The sequence below is a fragment of the Zalophus californianus genome, chromosome 10, assembly GCF_009762305.2.
Source record: "Zalophus californianus isolate mZalCal1 chromosome 10, mZalCal1.pri.v2, whole genome shotgun sequence".
Taxonomy (NCBI): Eukaryota; Metazoa; Chordata; class Mammalia; order Carnivora; family Otariidae; genus Zalophus; species Zalophus californianus.
The window spans coordinates 96,488,520-96,501,662 of NC_045604.1; the positions used below are offsets into that span (position 1 = coordinate 96,488,520).

The 13,143-nt window shown below is 48.7% G+C and overlaps 2 protein-coding genes across 6 annotated transcripts in view; one reads left to right on the forward strand and one right to left on the reverse strand.

The window, feature by feature from the left end:
• The window catches only part of C10H16orf54 (chromosome 10 C16orf54 homolog), a 28,692-nt gene that overhangs the window by 320 nt on the left and 15,229 nt on the right, over positions 1–13,143 (forward strand). The window contains exon 2 of one of the 5 annotated variants that reach the window (XR_003523245.1): positions 115–481. The exons of the other annotated variants lie outside the window; for them this stretch is intronic. The gene's annotated coding sequence lies outside the window, so the exon portion shown is untranslated. Of the gene's footprint in view, positions 1–114; positions 482–13,143 lie in introns of those variants that run through there. 5 annotated transcript variants of the gene reach the window in all.
• Positions 7,006–8,612, reverse strand: ZG16 (zymogen granule protein 16). Its single transcript, XM_027612871.2, has 3 exons — positions 8,533–8,612; positions 8,228–8,360; positions 7,006–7,321 (listed from the first exon to the last, which is right to left on the reverse strand). Exons 1-3 carry the CDS (start codon positions 8,585–8,587, stop codon positions 7,006–7,008), a joined length of 504 nt encoding a protein of 167 aa, XP_027468672.1. The 5' UTR covers positions 8,588–8,612.

Below are 13,143 nucleotides of genomic sequence, written 5' to 3' on the forward strand. Positions count from 1 at the left end.
CCTCGGGTTGTTTCGCGCCCTGTGGGGTGGGGTGGTCGTTTTTGTGGATTTCAGGACTTGAACTCAGTTTGTCAACGGTGCTTTACCGTCTGGTCACTTCTGTCACTCCTGTAGGTCCGGACCACGCTGTCTGGATGTAGACCGTCATGGTGCACTCACCTCTTGCTGAGCCCAAATCCGCCATGTGAGGTGCAGATGCCAGGTGACATATGTGCCCTCTAATGTCAAATCTGAGCCGGGAGACCAGCTCAGATGTTCCTTACTTTGTAACTCAACACATCGGAGTGGGCGTTAAAGGCGTGTTCAGTCTTTTACCTTGTCAACTTCACCCACGGTTCCACCCACCCAATGTCCTGTGATTCACCTGCCTGTGAAGTAGTTACCTGTCCCTTCTGGAAGCTTAACCAGGGATGAATATCCCATCTTTGAGCTCCTGGTAGGGCCCTGGTTTAGAGATTATGTCCAACCTATTAAAAAACAAAACAAGTGTTAGACCAGTGGTTCTCAAATTTTTTGGCCCTGGAATCCTTTTACATTCTTAAAAAGTGAGGCCCCAAGGATGCCTGGCTGGCCCAGTCGGTAGAGCTGCAACTCTTGATCTCGGGGTTGTAAATTCGAGCCCCATGTTGGGTATAGAGATTACTTAAAAAATAATTAACAGATCTTAAAAAAAAAGGTGAAGCCCCAAAGATCTTTTGTTTATATGGGTTGTGGGTTGTGTCTATTCAGTAGTTATTGTATTAGAAATTAAAACAAATTAAAAATATTTATTAATGCACTTCACAATTGCAATAACAAATCCATCGAGACAGAAGGTAGATCCGGGCTTGGTGAAGGGTTGGTGAATTGGGACTATGGCTATTAGGTATGGAGTTTCTTTTTGGGTGATAGAAATGTTCTGGAATTAGTGTGATAGTTGCACTACATAGTGAATATACATAGTGAACTGAAAACCACTGAAGTGTACACTTAAAAATGGTAAATTTTATGTTGTGTGAATTATATCTCCATTTAAAAATATGCTCGAAAAATTACAATAACAAACCCATTACAGATAATATAAATAACATTTTAATTTTAAAAATAACTTTTCCAAAGCAAAAAATATATATAGTAAGAAAAGTGGCACTGTTTTACATGTTTACAAATATAATGCCTGGCTTAAGAGAAAATAGCTGTATTCTCCTATTTGCTTCTGCATTCAGGATGTTGTGATATCAATATGTCATATAGCTTCTTGAAAACTCCACCATATACTCAAGAAAGGATGCAAGGGGAAAAGGCAAATGGCATCTTAGTTTTATTATGAAAATAGTTTTGGCCTTGCAGACCCTCCCCCTAAGGTGTCTCAGCAACCTCCAGAATTTCCTGGACCACACTTGGGAAACCACGGACTTAAGACGATTGGCAGCTTGGTCTTCCCCACACTTCAGGAAGGGCTCTTCATATTTTCATATTTGTTGCCAGTCCCCAGATATTTGGTAAGATACCTGCCAGAAATGGTTCTGTTGGTGGTTGTAGTTTAGGGAATTTGACCTTTGCTGTCTCCTGGGTGACCGCATCAGCTTGTGCAGATTCGGGCTTCTCTATTCTCCGGAATGCTCAAGATGCCTGGCTCTGTGTTTACTTAAAATGGCTCTTTCCCTGCTACCCTCTGCAGTGGGAGCTTGAGGACTCAGTACCAGCCTCTGTGGAGTTCCTGAGGATCCACATGAGGAAATAGTCATAGTTCTATATCACCCAGTTAATTTGGTTAATTTGGTGACCTCCTGTAGGGAGGGTCTTGAGGAGGGCTTTTTTAAAGTAATTTCTACACCTGACATGGGCTCGAACTTACAACCCCAAGATCAAGAGTCCCATGTTCTACCAACTGAGCCAGCCAGGCGCCCCTAGCTGGTGGAGGCTGGGTGGGTGGTGGGGGAGGGGAGGAGTGTTCTTTTTGAAAGTTTGCTTTCGGCTCCAGGTTGCCATCAGAGGAGCTGTGGGCTCTCTTTGTAGCTTGTGGGCCTCTGGGCCCTTCATTCCAGGCATGTTCCAGAGCACACTTCCTACTTGGGGAGACCTCAGGCATGCCCCTGTTCCAGGCCACCTTCTTCATACACATAGCTCAGTTATCCCTATATAGCATTCAACCACTGCACAATGAGGCCAGTTGTTTTCATGTAACAGTAAAGTCTTAGAAATTAGATTTCTAGATGTATGAGCTCAATACATCTTAGAGAGCATGTGACCCAGAGAAGCTCATTTTACAAATGGGTGATTGAAACCCAGAGAGGTTAAGAGATTTGAATGAGACCATGTAGCTGTGCAAAAGTAGGACTTAGCTTTCCCAAGTCCCTGGGCAGTACTCTGTCAACTCACTATGACCTCTAGTAGCTAATAGCTAAATTCCCTGCATTCCTCAGTAATCATTTTATCTGATTTTGGTCAGCAAACTCCTTCACTGCCTGCTATTGTCCTAACTCCCCACCCCCAGCCCTCCTATGTTTTCTCAGGTGCAACAGGTAGTTTATATGTCTGGCTAGGCTGTAGTCGAGCATTCAATCAAAACTAATCTAGGTGTTGCTGTTGAACACCGGGGCTCTTGACTGGCTCTGTTGGTAGGGCACGCCACTCTTGATCTCAGGGTGGTAAGTTCAAGCCCAACCTTCGGAGTAGAGATTACTTAAAAAAAAAAGTTGAACACATAGAAACAGTAGAATGTGGTTGCCAAAATCTGGGAAGTATGGGAAATGGGGAGATGTTAGTAAAAGGGCGCAGACTTTCCACTGTGTCGCATGGTGACTAAAGTTGAAAATATTGTATTGTATGATTGCGATTTGCTAACTTAGTAGATCTTAAGCATTCTCACAAAAAAAATTTTTTTTAAAGGGTAACTATTGATAAAATAAGATATGGGAGGTGACTGGGTGGTTTAGCCAGTTAAGTGTCTGCCTTTGGCTTGGGTCATGATCCCAGGGTCCTGGGATAAAGCCCCGCATTGGGTTACCTGCTCTGTGGGGAGTGTGCTTCTCCCTCTCCCTCTGCCCCTCCCCCTTGCTTGTATGTTCTCTCTCTCTCAAATAAATAAATAAAATCTTTAAAAATAAATAAGATATGGGGATATAGTATACAGTGTAGCAAATATAGTTAATAATATTGTAACAATTTTTTTAAGATTTTATTTCTTTCTTTATTTATTTGAGAGAGAGTTCAAGTATGAGCAGGGGGGAGGAACAGAGTCTGCTGAACATGGAGCCCAAGGCGGGGCTCGATCTCACAACCCTGAGACCACAGCCTGAGCCAAAACCAAGAGTTGGACGCTTAACTGACTGTGCCACCCAGGCACCCCAACCACTTCATAATGTATTTAAAGAGCGAATCACCATGTTGTATACCTGAAACTAATACAATATTCTATGTCAATTATTCTTCAAAAAAATTTTTTAAGGTAACTGAGGTGATGGATGTGTGAGTTAACTTGATTGTGGGAGTCCTTTCACCAGGTATACGTATCAAATCACATTGTACACTTCAAAAATATTAGAATTTTATTTGTCAATTATACTTCAATAAAGCCGGAAAAAAATTTTAAGAAAATTAAGTTACTAAAAGTGTAAAATTTGATAATATAATACATTAATTTACAAGGAAGCAAAAGAACAAAACTGGGGTTTCCCTGAGGAAGAAGAAATTCCACCCATGGACTGCAGCACACCCTCCTGTCCTCGAGTTTCCAGATGGCCAGCCTGCCCTCCAGATTTTAGATTTGCCTCACCCACCTCCACAGTTGTGGAGCCAATTCTTTGCAATAAATCCCTTTATCTATAGGGGTCGCCTGGTTGGCTCAGTCGGTGGAGCATGCAACTCTTGATCTCGGGGTTGTGAGATCAAGCCCTGTGTCAGGCCCCACGCTAGGCATAGAGCCTGCTTAATATTCTCTCTCTTCCTCTTCCTCTGCCCTTCCCCCCACCAAAAATTAATTAATTTAAAAACAAGGCTAATTTTTCCTTGTACTCCTCATCTTAGAGAGGATCCAACTCTTCCCAGTTGCCGATACTAAACATGGTAGTTCTAGACTTTCCTCCTTCACGCACCTTCATGCGTTCATTTATTAAGTTCTTCTGAGTCCACCCTCCCCCTTGAATCTCTCAAATTCCTCCCTCTCTTCTCTTCCTCACATTGTTGCCTTTGTTCAGATAATCCATCATCACTGATCTAGACCTATTCTCTTAACTATTACCCTGCTTCACCTTCTATCCATTTTCCCTACTTATACCAGAAAAAAATGACTTTCTTATAAATCCTTATCAATCCCTTGCGTGAAATTTTGGTTAAATGGCTTCATGTAGCCCATAAAATAAATAAAGTTTCAATAGTTTAGCATGACATTCATGGTCCCTGCCTGTCCATGAGCTTCATCTTTGCCGAGTTGTACTTTGCATTTTAGCTGTGCTAAACCACTTGTCATTTTCATATGATCGTATTTCTGCATAACCTGGGGCCTGAACCCAGTACCGGGCCCCTGTACGCATGTGCGCATGTGGACACACACACACCCCTTCCTTCACCAAGTCTTCCCTTAGCCTAGAGGAAAAGAATCTAACTTTCAGTGGTCTTTGTATTCTGAAGCACCTAGCAGAGAATATTTGATAAATGTATGATTAGCTCAGTTTAGCAATTTTCAAACTTTATAAGTAAAGAAAAATTTTCTTTAAATCAAATCTTTTACAAAAGTCTAATATGTAGGCTAGACAATAGCCAGGAATCCCATTACTTCATCCTCTTCTGCTGCTTCTGCCTCTAAGGTACGAGTGCGTCCACCCGGCCCCGTGTGAAAGCCACTAGCTTAAAGCGTGTCCTGAAGTTGACCAGATAGCTCTATCAGACTCAGCCATACAAAGGAACAAAGTCCTGACACGTGCTACAGCATCGATGAACCTTGCAAATATGCTAAGTGGGAGAAGCCAGACACAAAAGGCCACGTTATTGTATGATTCCCTCCACATGAAACGTTGGGAATAGGCACGTCCATTGAGACAGAAAGTAGATGGGTGGTTACGAGGAGGTGGAGAAAGGAATGGGGGGGTGACTGCTTAATGGGGATAAGGTTTCTTTCTGAGCTGATGACAGTATCCGGGAATTAGAGATGATGGTTGCACAATCTGTACTAAAAACCACTGAAATGATACACTTTAAAGGGGTGAATCTTATGTGCTTTATATCTCAAAAAAATGTAATTACAGTGACATAATTATTCCATTCCATGGAATTGTTTGAGAGAAATAAAGAAATTGTTATAAAAACAAGCTAGGTATGAGTTTACTTCTATAATGTTAGTATTTCTTTCTAAAATTACATGTAAGGGGGCGCCTGGGTGGCTCAGTTGTTAAGCATCTGCCTTCGGCTCAGGTCATGATCCCGGGGGTCCTGGGGTGGAGCCCAGCATCAGGCTTCCTGCTCAGCAGGGAGCCTGCTTCTCCCTCGCCCTCTCCCCCTGCTTGTGTTCCCTCTCTCGCTGTGTCTCTGTCAAATAAATAAAATCTTTTAAAAATAATAAAATAGGGCACCTGGGTGGCTCAGTTGGTTGGGCGACTGCCTTCGGCTCAGGTCATGATCCTTGAGTCCCTGGATCGAGTCCCGCATCGGGCTCCCTGCTCGGCGGGGAGTCTACTTCTCCCTCTGACCCTCCCCCCCCATGTGCTCTCTCTTTCATTCTCTCTCTCTCAAATAAATAAATAAAATCTTTAAAGTAATAATAATAAAATAAAATTACATGTAGGGACGCTAGGGTGGCTCAGGCAGTTAAGCCTCTGCCTTCAGCTCAGGTCATGATCCTGGGGTCCTGGGGTCGGGTCCCACATCAGGTTCCTTGCTTGGCGAGGAGTCTGCTTCTCCCTCTGCCTACCGTTCCTCCTGCTTGTGCTCTCTCTCTGACAAATAAAATCTTTAAAAAAATAAAAATAAAATTATGTTTACATAATTGTTATCTTTGTCTGACTGGGGAGAAATGTGACTCCGGCACTCCCCATGATGTGAATCAATCTTTTGGGAGCACTGAGTGACCTCCCCCACCCCCAACCACCACCACCAAAAGACAAAACAAAAAACCGTCACAGCCTTAGGACTGGCAACTAGAGTCCTAAGAATTCTCTCCAAAGCAACTTTATATCCCTGATGTATCTCTGCAGCCACTCTGTTGCTTCTGGAACACTAAGCAGCCCCCTAAGTTCATGGAAACCCACGATGGAAATCTACCCCTCTTGTAATGCCCTTGTTTGAGGATGGTATTGGCAGAGGAGAAGCTGTTGAGGAGGTGGTGGCTTCCTAGGGAAACAAGCCCAATTTTGAGCAAGCTAAACTAAGCAAGGACACCAGTGCTTCTGGGCAAAGGCGGCAGGCCGGGGGGGGGGGGGGGTGGGCGGTGGAAACTAGGCTGGAGTAACAGGCAAGGTCCTTGACACAAACATAGGCCATGCTTTGGGAGTCAGGTGGATTCTGGGAAAGAACAAAGGAAAATGGCCCAGGCCAGAGACAGCAAGTGAGTTAAAGTCAAGAGCCTTTTTTGGTGGAGAGGCACTATCTCAAGGGGAGAGCAGGGTGAGAGAGTGGAACATCTGGGTGTTTGGCGATGAGCCACAGCTAGGCCTTACCCCCAGCCTTAGAACACCAGTTTGGGTAAACAGTCTCAGGAGCTATCCTTGAAGAAAAGAGTCGGTACAAGCCCGAATCTTATCTCCTCTTGAAAAATTATGAAGAAAAGCCCAAGACTTTTGCACCTCTCTCTCTCTCTCTCTCTCTCCCCCTCCCACTCTTCCCCAGAATGACGTCCGTCCAACAGATAGCCAGAAACGAGCTTCGCACCTCCAGAGCCAGAGCCAGGAGGCAGATCCCAGCGGCACACCCCCACAGACACAGGCGATAGCTATGTCCTTTTAGCTTTTTTATTGAGCCATGTGGATGAGGTTCATGGTAAAGAGGTTCTCACACCCCCTTGCGGTGCCCGGTCTGGGACGAAGCTGAGGCTCAGCAACTGCCACAGTCACTGGGGTAGATGTCCCAATGCAGGCTGATGGCGTTGATGAGGGAGCCAGCGCGACCACTGATGAATCGAAGCACAGTGTTGGGGTACAAGGGGACAGCATTGAAACCCCTGCCTCTGTCTTTCCCAAAAGGCAGGTAGCGGCCCTTGTCAGTCACGAAGACCAGCCGCCTCACGTAGTAGTTGTACTTGCCAGACACCTGGATCACTGACTCCCCAGGGTGCAGGAAGATCTCCTTCAGGTTTCCCTGCGTGCCACCCACATAGTCGCTCCACACCTTGCCATAGCGGACCTGGAGCCTAGGGGCCGGGCGGGGAGGGAAGGAAGACTGACGCTGAGTGGGGTGATCCGAATTCAGGACCCTTTGGCCTACCCGCCGAGACCTGCAAACTGGTGACAGGGGTGACAGGTCTCCTGCCAGTCCCACAGTGTGTGAGGGATGAGTGAGCCCTTGAGATCATACAGGGAACTTCAACTCATTTTGCCGACAAACACATAGGCTCAGAAAGGAAAAGTCGCTTAGCCAGAGTCACCCAGACCAGACCAGTGTTGGAGCTTGATTTTGAAATCTAGATTCCTTGGGGCGCCTGGGTGGCTCAGTCGGTTAAGCGGCTGCCTTCGGCTCAGGTCATGATGGGATCGAGTCCCACATCGGGCCCCCTGCTCGGCGGGGAGCCTGCTTCTCCCTCTCCCTCTGCCTGCCTCTCTGCCTACTTGGCGCTCTCTCTGTCAAGTAAATAAATAAAATCTTTAAAAAAAAAATCTAGATTCCTGCTGTGCCGCCCACCCCCCCCCCCACCCACACCCCCTGCCCCATGTGAAAGGAGCAGAGGGATCTTTCTGGAAGGTTCTCATGAGGGCAGAGACTTTGTTGTCCCAGGATATAGTCCAGGATCAGAAGGATACACATTTTTGGAAGACACATCAGCAAAGATGGAGGATGCCAGAGGGGCCTTACACCTTGGACGGGGCCAAACCAGCCACCTTCCAGGCACCTGAACAGCTATGGTATATGACCTGCCCAAGGTTGCATGTGCTGGAGGCTGTGGCAGTGCTGGCCTCAGATCTCTGTCCTCTAACCACTGTCACATATTATCATTGGGACTTTCTGACTGGAACAGACGTAACCCAAAGTGACTGAGAACTTTCCAGTTTAGCAAGATCAGAGAGGATCCCCAAACCCAGAGAAACACAAAGAATCTTACCCTACGATGTAGTATCTGTTGACCCGGATACGGATGGCGGTGATGGGGCCTGCCAGCTGGTAACCAGAATGGGAAAATCGCTGCCCTCCACTGCCTCCATACTCTCCATTGGAGGAGGAGGATGTAGCCTGAACTGGAGGGGACAGCGGGAGTCAGAAGGAGAAATCTCAAGAGCTCAGTTTCTCCCCACCATCCCTATACCTCCCACAACTCAGTGCCCACCACTCCAAGCCAGCTTGGCCACCAGCAGTGCAGGAGGCTGCCTTCCCATGACGCTAGTGTTGGGTTCCCGGCTTCTCACTTACCGGCACCAGCTGAGGCGGATGCACAGAGAAGGGCAAGAAGAGCAATGGTCAACATCCTGGCGCTGAAGTGGAAAGAAAGGAGAAAGTCAAGGGTTAGCCTTTTTCCTCTGGACTTCATTTAGCCAGGCATCCCTGACCTCCAGTTGAGACTCAGCCTTCTTTGTCCTTCAACTGAGACCTAACTGACCCGGTCTTGGGTTTAGAAAGGATTGTCCCTAGTCTCTGGTCCTGCTCCTAGAAGACTGTCTTCTGTGTCCTTAACCCCTCTGTCCTCCCTGGTACGGAGGTAGCCAACTCCCTTCTTCCATCCCAGATCAGAAGATCAATCCTAACCCTCTATCCGGACCAAGCTGTGTTAAGTCCTGTTCCCTCCTGGCACGAAGCAGGAAAGGAGTTTGCAAAGAAGTAGAGACCATCTCCAAATCATAGAGATGGTTGAGTTTCCCAAACCAGGAGTCTGAGCAAAACCTAACTGAAATCGGCCTGTGATGGACTGGCCTGGCTTGGGGGACATCTGGGGCAGAGTTCAAATCCTTAGCTTTGCGCTGGTCTCTGATCAGAAGGAAAGGAGCATTTTAGAGTTGCGTCTCTGTGTCACCCAGGGAGTGGAGTTGATGATAGATGAGACTGTGCCACCGTCAGAGTAGTTCAAGCGGAGGTGGATATAGACTGAGAGATTGCGGAAGGAGTTTGGACCAGCTCAAGATAGTAGATGTCAGATGCCTGCTCTATGTGTCGTTCTTTCTCCACTAACACAAATCCGGCCACATCGATGACCCTGAGCATCTCAGGCATCCCCAGTCCTTCCACCGAGACCCAGATATTTTTGCACCTCACTCAGATGCAGAGGCGCCAGTTAGCTGACACACAGGTCTCCCCTGCTGCTCAATCCAGGCAGTTTCCTGTCCAGCTCAGCTTGAATTCCCCCTAACTCGAACCCAGCCATCCCTGTCACCCGTTAGCTCAGGCCTCTGTCACCCCTCACCTGGCAGTTTCAAGTGCAAAGTAACCCCCCCTGAAACTCTCAGATCTTTTATACCAGGTCCAAGCCCTCCCCCTGCTCTTTATCGTGTGAACCTCACCTCCTGAGCAAATATGATCAATCTCTCAGGGTTGATTGTCAGGCAGGGTCTGGAACTTTTTATCCTGCCTCTCCCCCCAAGGGTTACAGGTCACAGTGTGGGGTCCACTTGGGGCCAAGGCCCAGATCTCAGGACAGGCAGAATAAACTTGAGAAAAGGGACCAGAAGCTTTGGGTGGGCAAAGTTACTAATCACTTCCGGTGTGGTCTAAGGTTCTCCCTCCCCTCCTTGGGTGTTCTGCAGGTGCTCTTTCCTGCAAGCTGTCATCTTTCAGGATAAACACTGTCCCCTCAGGGCATTTGAAATATAGATTCTCCTGGAAAGGGATTACACTCCCAACGCCCTATACTTAGGAGTGTCTACTATTTTCCAGGCAATTTTTTCTCTGTCTTCCCTGTTACTTTATATGGAAAAAAAGTCCACAAACATATAGAAAAATTGAAAGAATTATACAGTGAACACCCACATACCCCCATGTCAATTCTACCATGGTTAATACTTTGCTGTACTTGTTTTTTTTCCCCTCCGTCCATCCATCCCCAACCTGCCAGACTGTTCACAAACCTTTTCTGAAAAGGTAACATGGTGTTGCAGGTGGACACTGAACTCCTGTAGATCCCCCTCCTGGGAACAGAGGTCCAGAGGGCAAGTGGAAAGCTAAGGAAGTAAAAGTAAACAGGTCGTCCTTTGGGGGCAGTTCTGGGCTAGGGGCCTTAGGACTTCCATCCAGGAGCTATGGCCGAATTTTCTGGGGGCTACAGCCCACACTGGACAGTTGCTCTTTCCCATAGGTCTGAAACCTCCCCAGGGTTGATGTCATAGATTTCTTCTCTTTGGAGGCCCTTCCCTTCCACCTAAGTCCCTAGGACAGACCCCTGAGTCCTACTTCCTGACCCCTCTAAGACTGGCTCTTTGACCCTCTGAGTCAGCAGATCCTCCCAAGCAGAGGGAAGGATGGAGCCCAGGGAGGGGCTGGAGTCATTAGCCTCAGTTTTTAAGGACTAGTAGCTGGACACACAGAGCACCCACCCATCCCAGGCTCACCATCTAGGACTGAGGACTCCTCCCAAGAACACAAGGGAGCCACACCCTAAGGAGCCGGCAATAGGAGAGGGCTCTTCACTGGAGATTCCAGAACACGTTGTCTGAGGGCTCCTCTCCAAGTTCCAAAACAAGCCTGTCCTGCTGACATAACTTCTTCATTCCAGATGTTTTGTTCTGTCTCTTGTCCTCTCTGGCTTTCCTTTCTTTCCCGACTCTCTCTTTGTCTTGATCTCTTCCCCTCATCTCCTGTTCTGAGGATTTTTCTTTATATTCCCTCTCTCCGTGCCTTTTTCCTTCTGCCTCTTCTCTTTGTCTCTCCTCCTCCCCCAAACTGTCTCTCTTTCCTGTCTCCTCTCTCACTATTGTTTGTCTCTCTCCTCTTCCTTATTAGGAGTATATCCCACAGGATGGAACCAAACACCAGATACCAAAGATGGCAGCTCTGAGAGGTCTGAGGTGAACACCTTGGGAGAATGCCCTCGTCCTTCCATGCATGACATATCTGGGACCCTCCGAACAGAGGCCCCCACACTTGTCATAGTTCACTCTGAGGCACTGACCCCACCCATGCAGAGAGCCAGAGTCTCCCCCATGCCTGCAGACTGGTCCCTGGGTTCCCCACAGCAGGCCCTCCAGCCCCTCTCTGGAGGGTAATAGAGGCCTTTCTTCCAGTGGGAGGGGTCTCAGGGTTCATCCTCTGTCGGTCCCAGAGACCAGATAGGCCATGGTGCGGCTAATGTGGGGACGTCCAGGGTTTGCTCTGATGCGGTGCCTGAAGAGCCAGGAGGAAAATGGTGGAGGCAGGATACCCGGCCCACCTCTGCTTCCATTTCATTAGCTCCTGTTTGAACTTTCCACATTTTACCCATGTGTCTCCTGGGGGCCTACCTGCCTTTGTCCTACAGGCAGTGGGGGTCACCCCTAGGGTCCCACAGGCAGTGGGGGTCACCCCCGTCGGGTCCCACAGGCAGTGAAAGACCAAAGCCTCCCCAGGCTTTCTGCTGTTGCAGGCAGCTTACGTTCTCTCCCTGTCTTCTCTGCCCTCTTGGCAAAACAACTTACTCAACACATTTATGGAGCATCTGTGTGTTGGCGACACAGCTCTAGATGCTGGAGAGACAGCCACGAGGAGAGTCCCAAGTACCTGAGGAGCTTTCGCTCCAGGCTCCGGGGGGGCCATCAGACAATGGAACAACTGTTGGCACATGACAAGCCGTGAGGAACTAAAGCAGAGTGAGCCTCCAGCAGGGCTGGGGAAGGCGCTCCTCTGCCCGAGGCCGCCCTGCTCCGGTAACGTTCACGAAGACCTGACTGAGCGATGGAGAGAAGACAGGTGTTTGGGTGAAGACTGGACCTGGAGAAGGCACGAGCAGCACAGCCCTGAGCAGGGGTGTGCGGGGCGGTGTGCGGGCAGAGTAGAAACGGCGGGGGGGCGGGGGGGGGCTGTGGTAAGTGTGGAAGCCAGGGGAGGGGAGGTCAGGGTGGTGGTAAGTGTGGAAGCCAGGGAGAGGGGAGGTCAGGGGGCAGATGGTGCAGGGCCTGGGAGGCGGTGGTCAGGAGTTTGGATTCCTCCTGATGGTGAGGGGAGCCATGGAGGGGTTTTGCCTTTTTTTAAAAGTGGCGAATGGAGGGGCGCCTGGGTGGCTCAGTCGGTTGAGGTGGGACTCGTGGTTTCGCCCAGGTCGTGATCTCCGGCTGCGGGATCAAGCCCGCCTCGGGCTCCCGCGGAGTCCGCTTGTCCCTCTCCCTCCCCCTCTGTCCTTCGCTCGATCGCTCTCTCAAAAAAATAAATAAAATGTATTTTTTAAAGATTTTATGATTTTATTTGAGAGAGAGAGAGCACGAGGAGGGGGAGCCGCAGAGGCAGAGGGAGAAGCAGGCTCCCGGATGAGCAGGGAGCCGGATGCAAGGGCTCCATCCCAGCACCCTGGAGTCATGACCTGAGCCGAAGGCAGACGCTTAACCGACTGAGCTACTACGCAGGCGCCCCAATAAAAAAAAATTTTTTTAAATAAAAAAATGGCGAATGGAGCTTGGTGGGGTTGGGGGGTGGTCAGAGTGCAGCGCGAGCTCTCACACACACCCTACCCCCCCCCATGCCACACCCGGCCCGCCGGGGCTCCACTCCTCCCCAGCTCAGCTCCGGAGAACTACTTCCACTCCCAGACAAAGCAGCTTAAGTGCTCGTGCAAATTCAGACCCCGGGGCTGGGGGGGGGGGGGTGGTGGAGGGATAGGGTGCCAATGGGGGGGTGAGAATCTGCCCCCTCACTCCGATCTCTGATTTTCCAAAAGGTGTTTCCAGACAATGGCAGATCTGTTTTCCTGTTCAGAAAACAAATTCTCTCTCTCCTCATGTATGCCTTGTGTCTCCCAGCTGGCTTCATTTGAACAAAGGGTTTTACTACAAAAGCAAAATGAACATTTCTGTTCATCCTTCACTGTTCCAGGGAGGAAACTGAAGTCTCGCGAGAGAAGTGACCCCA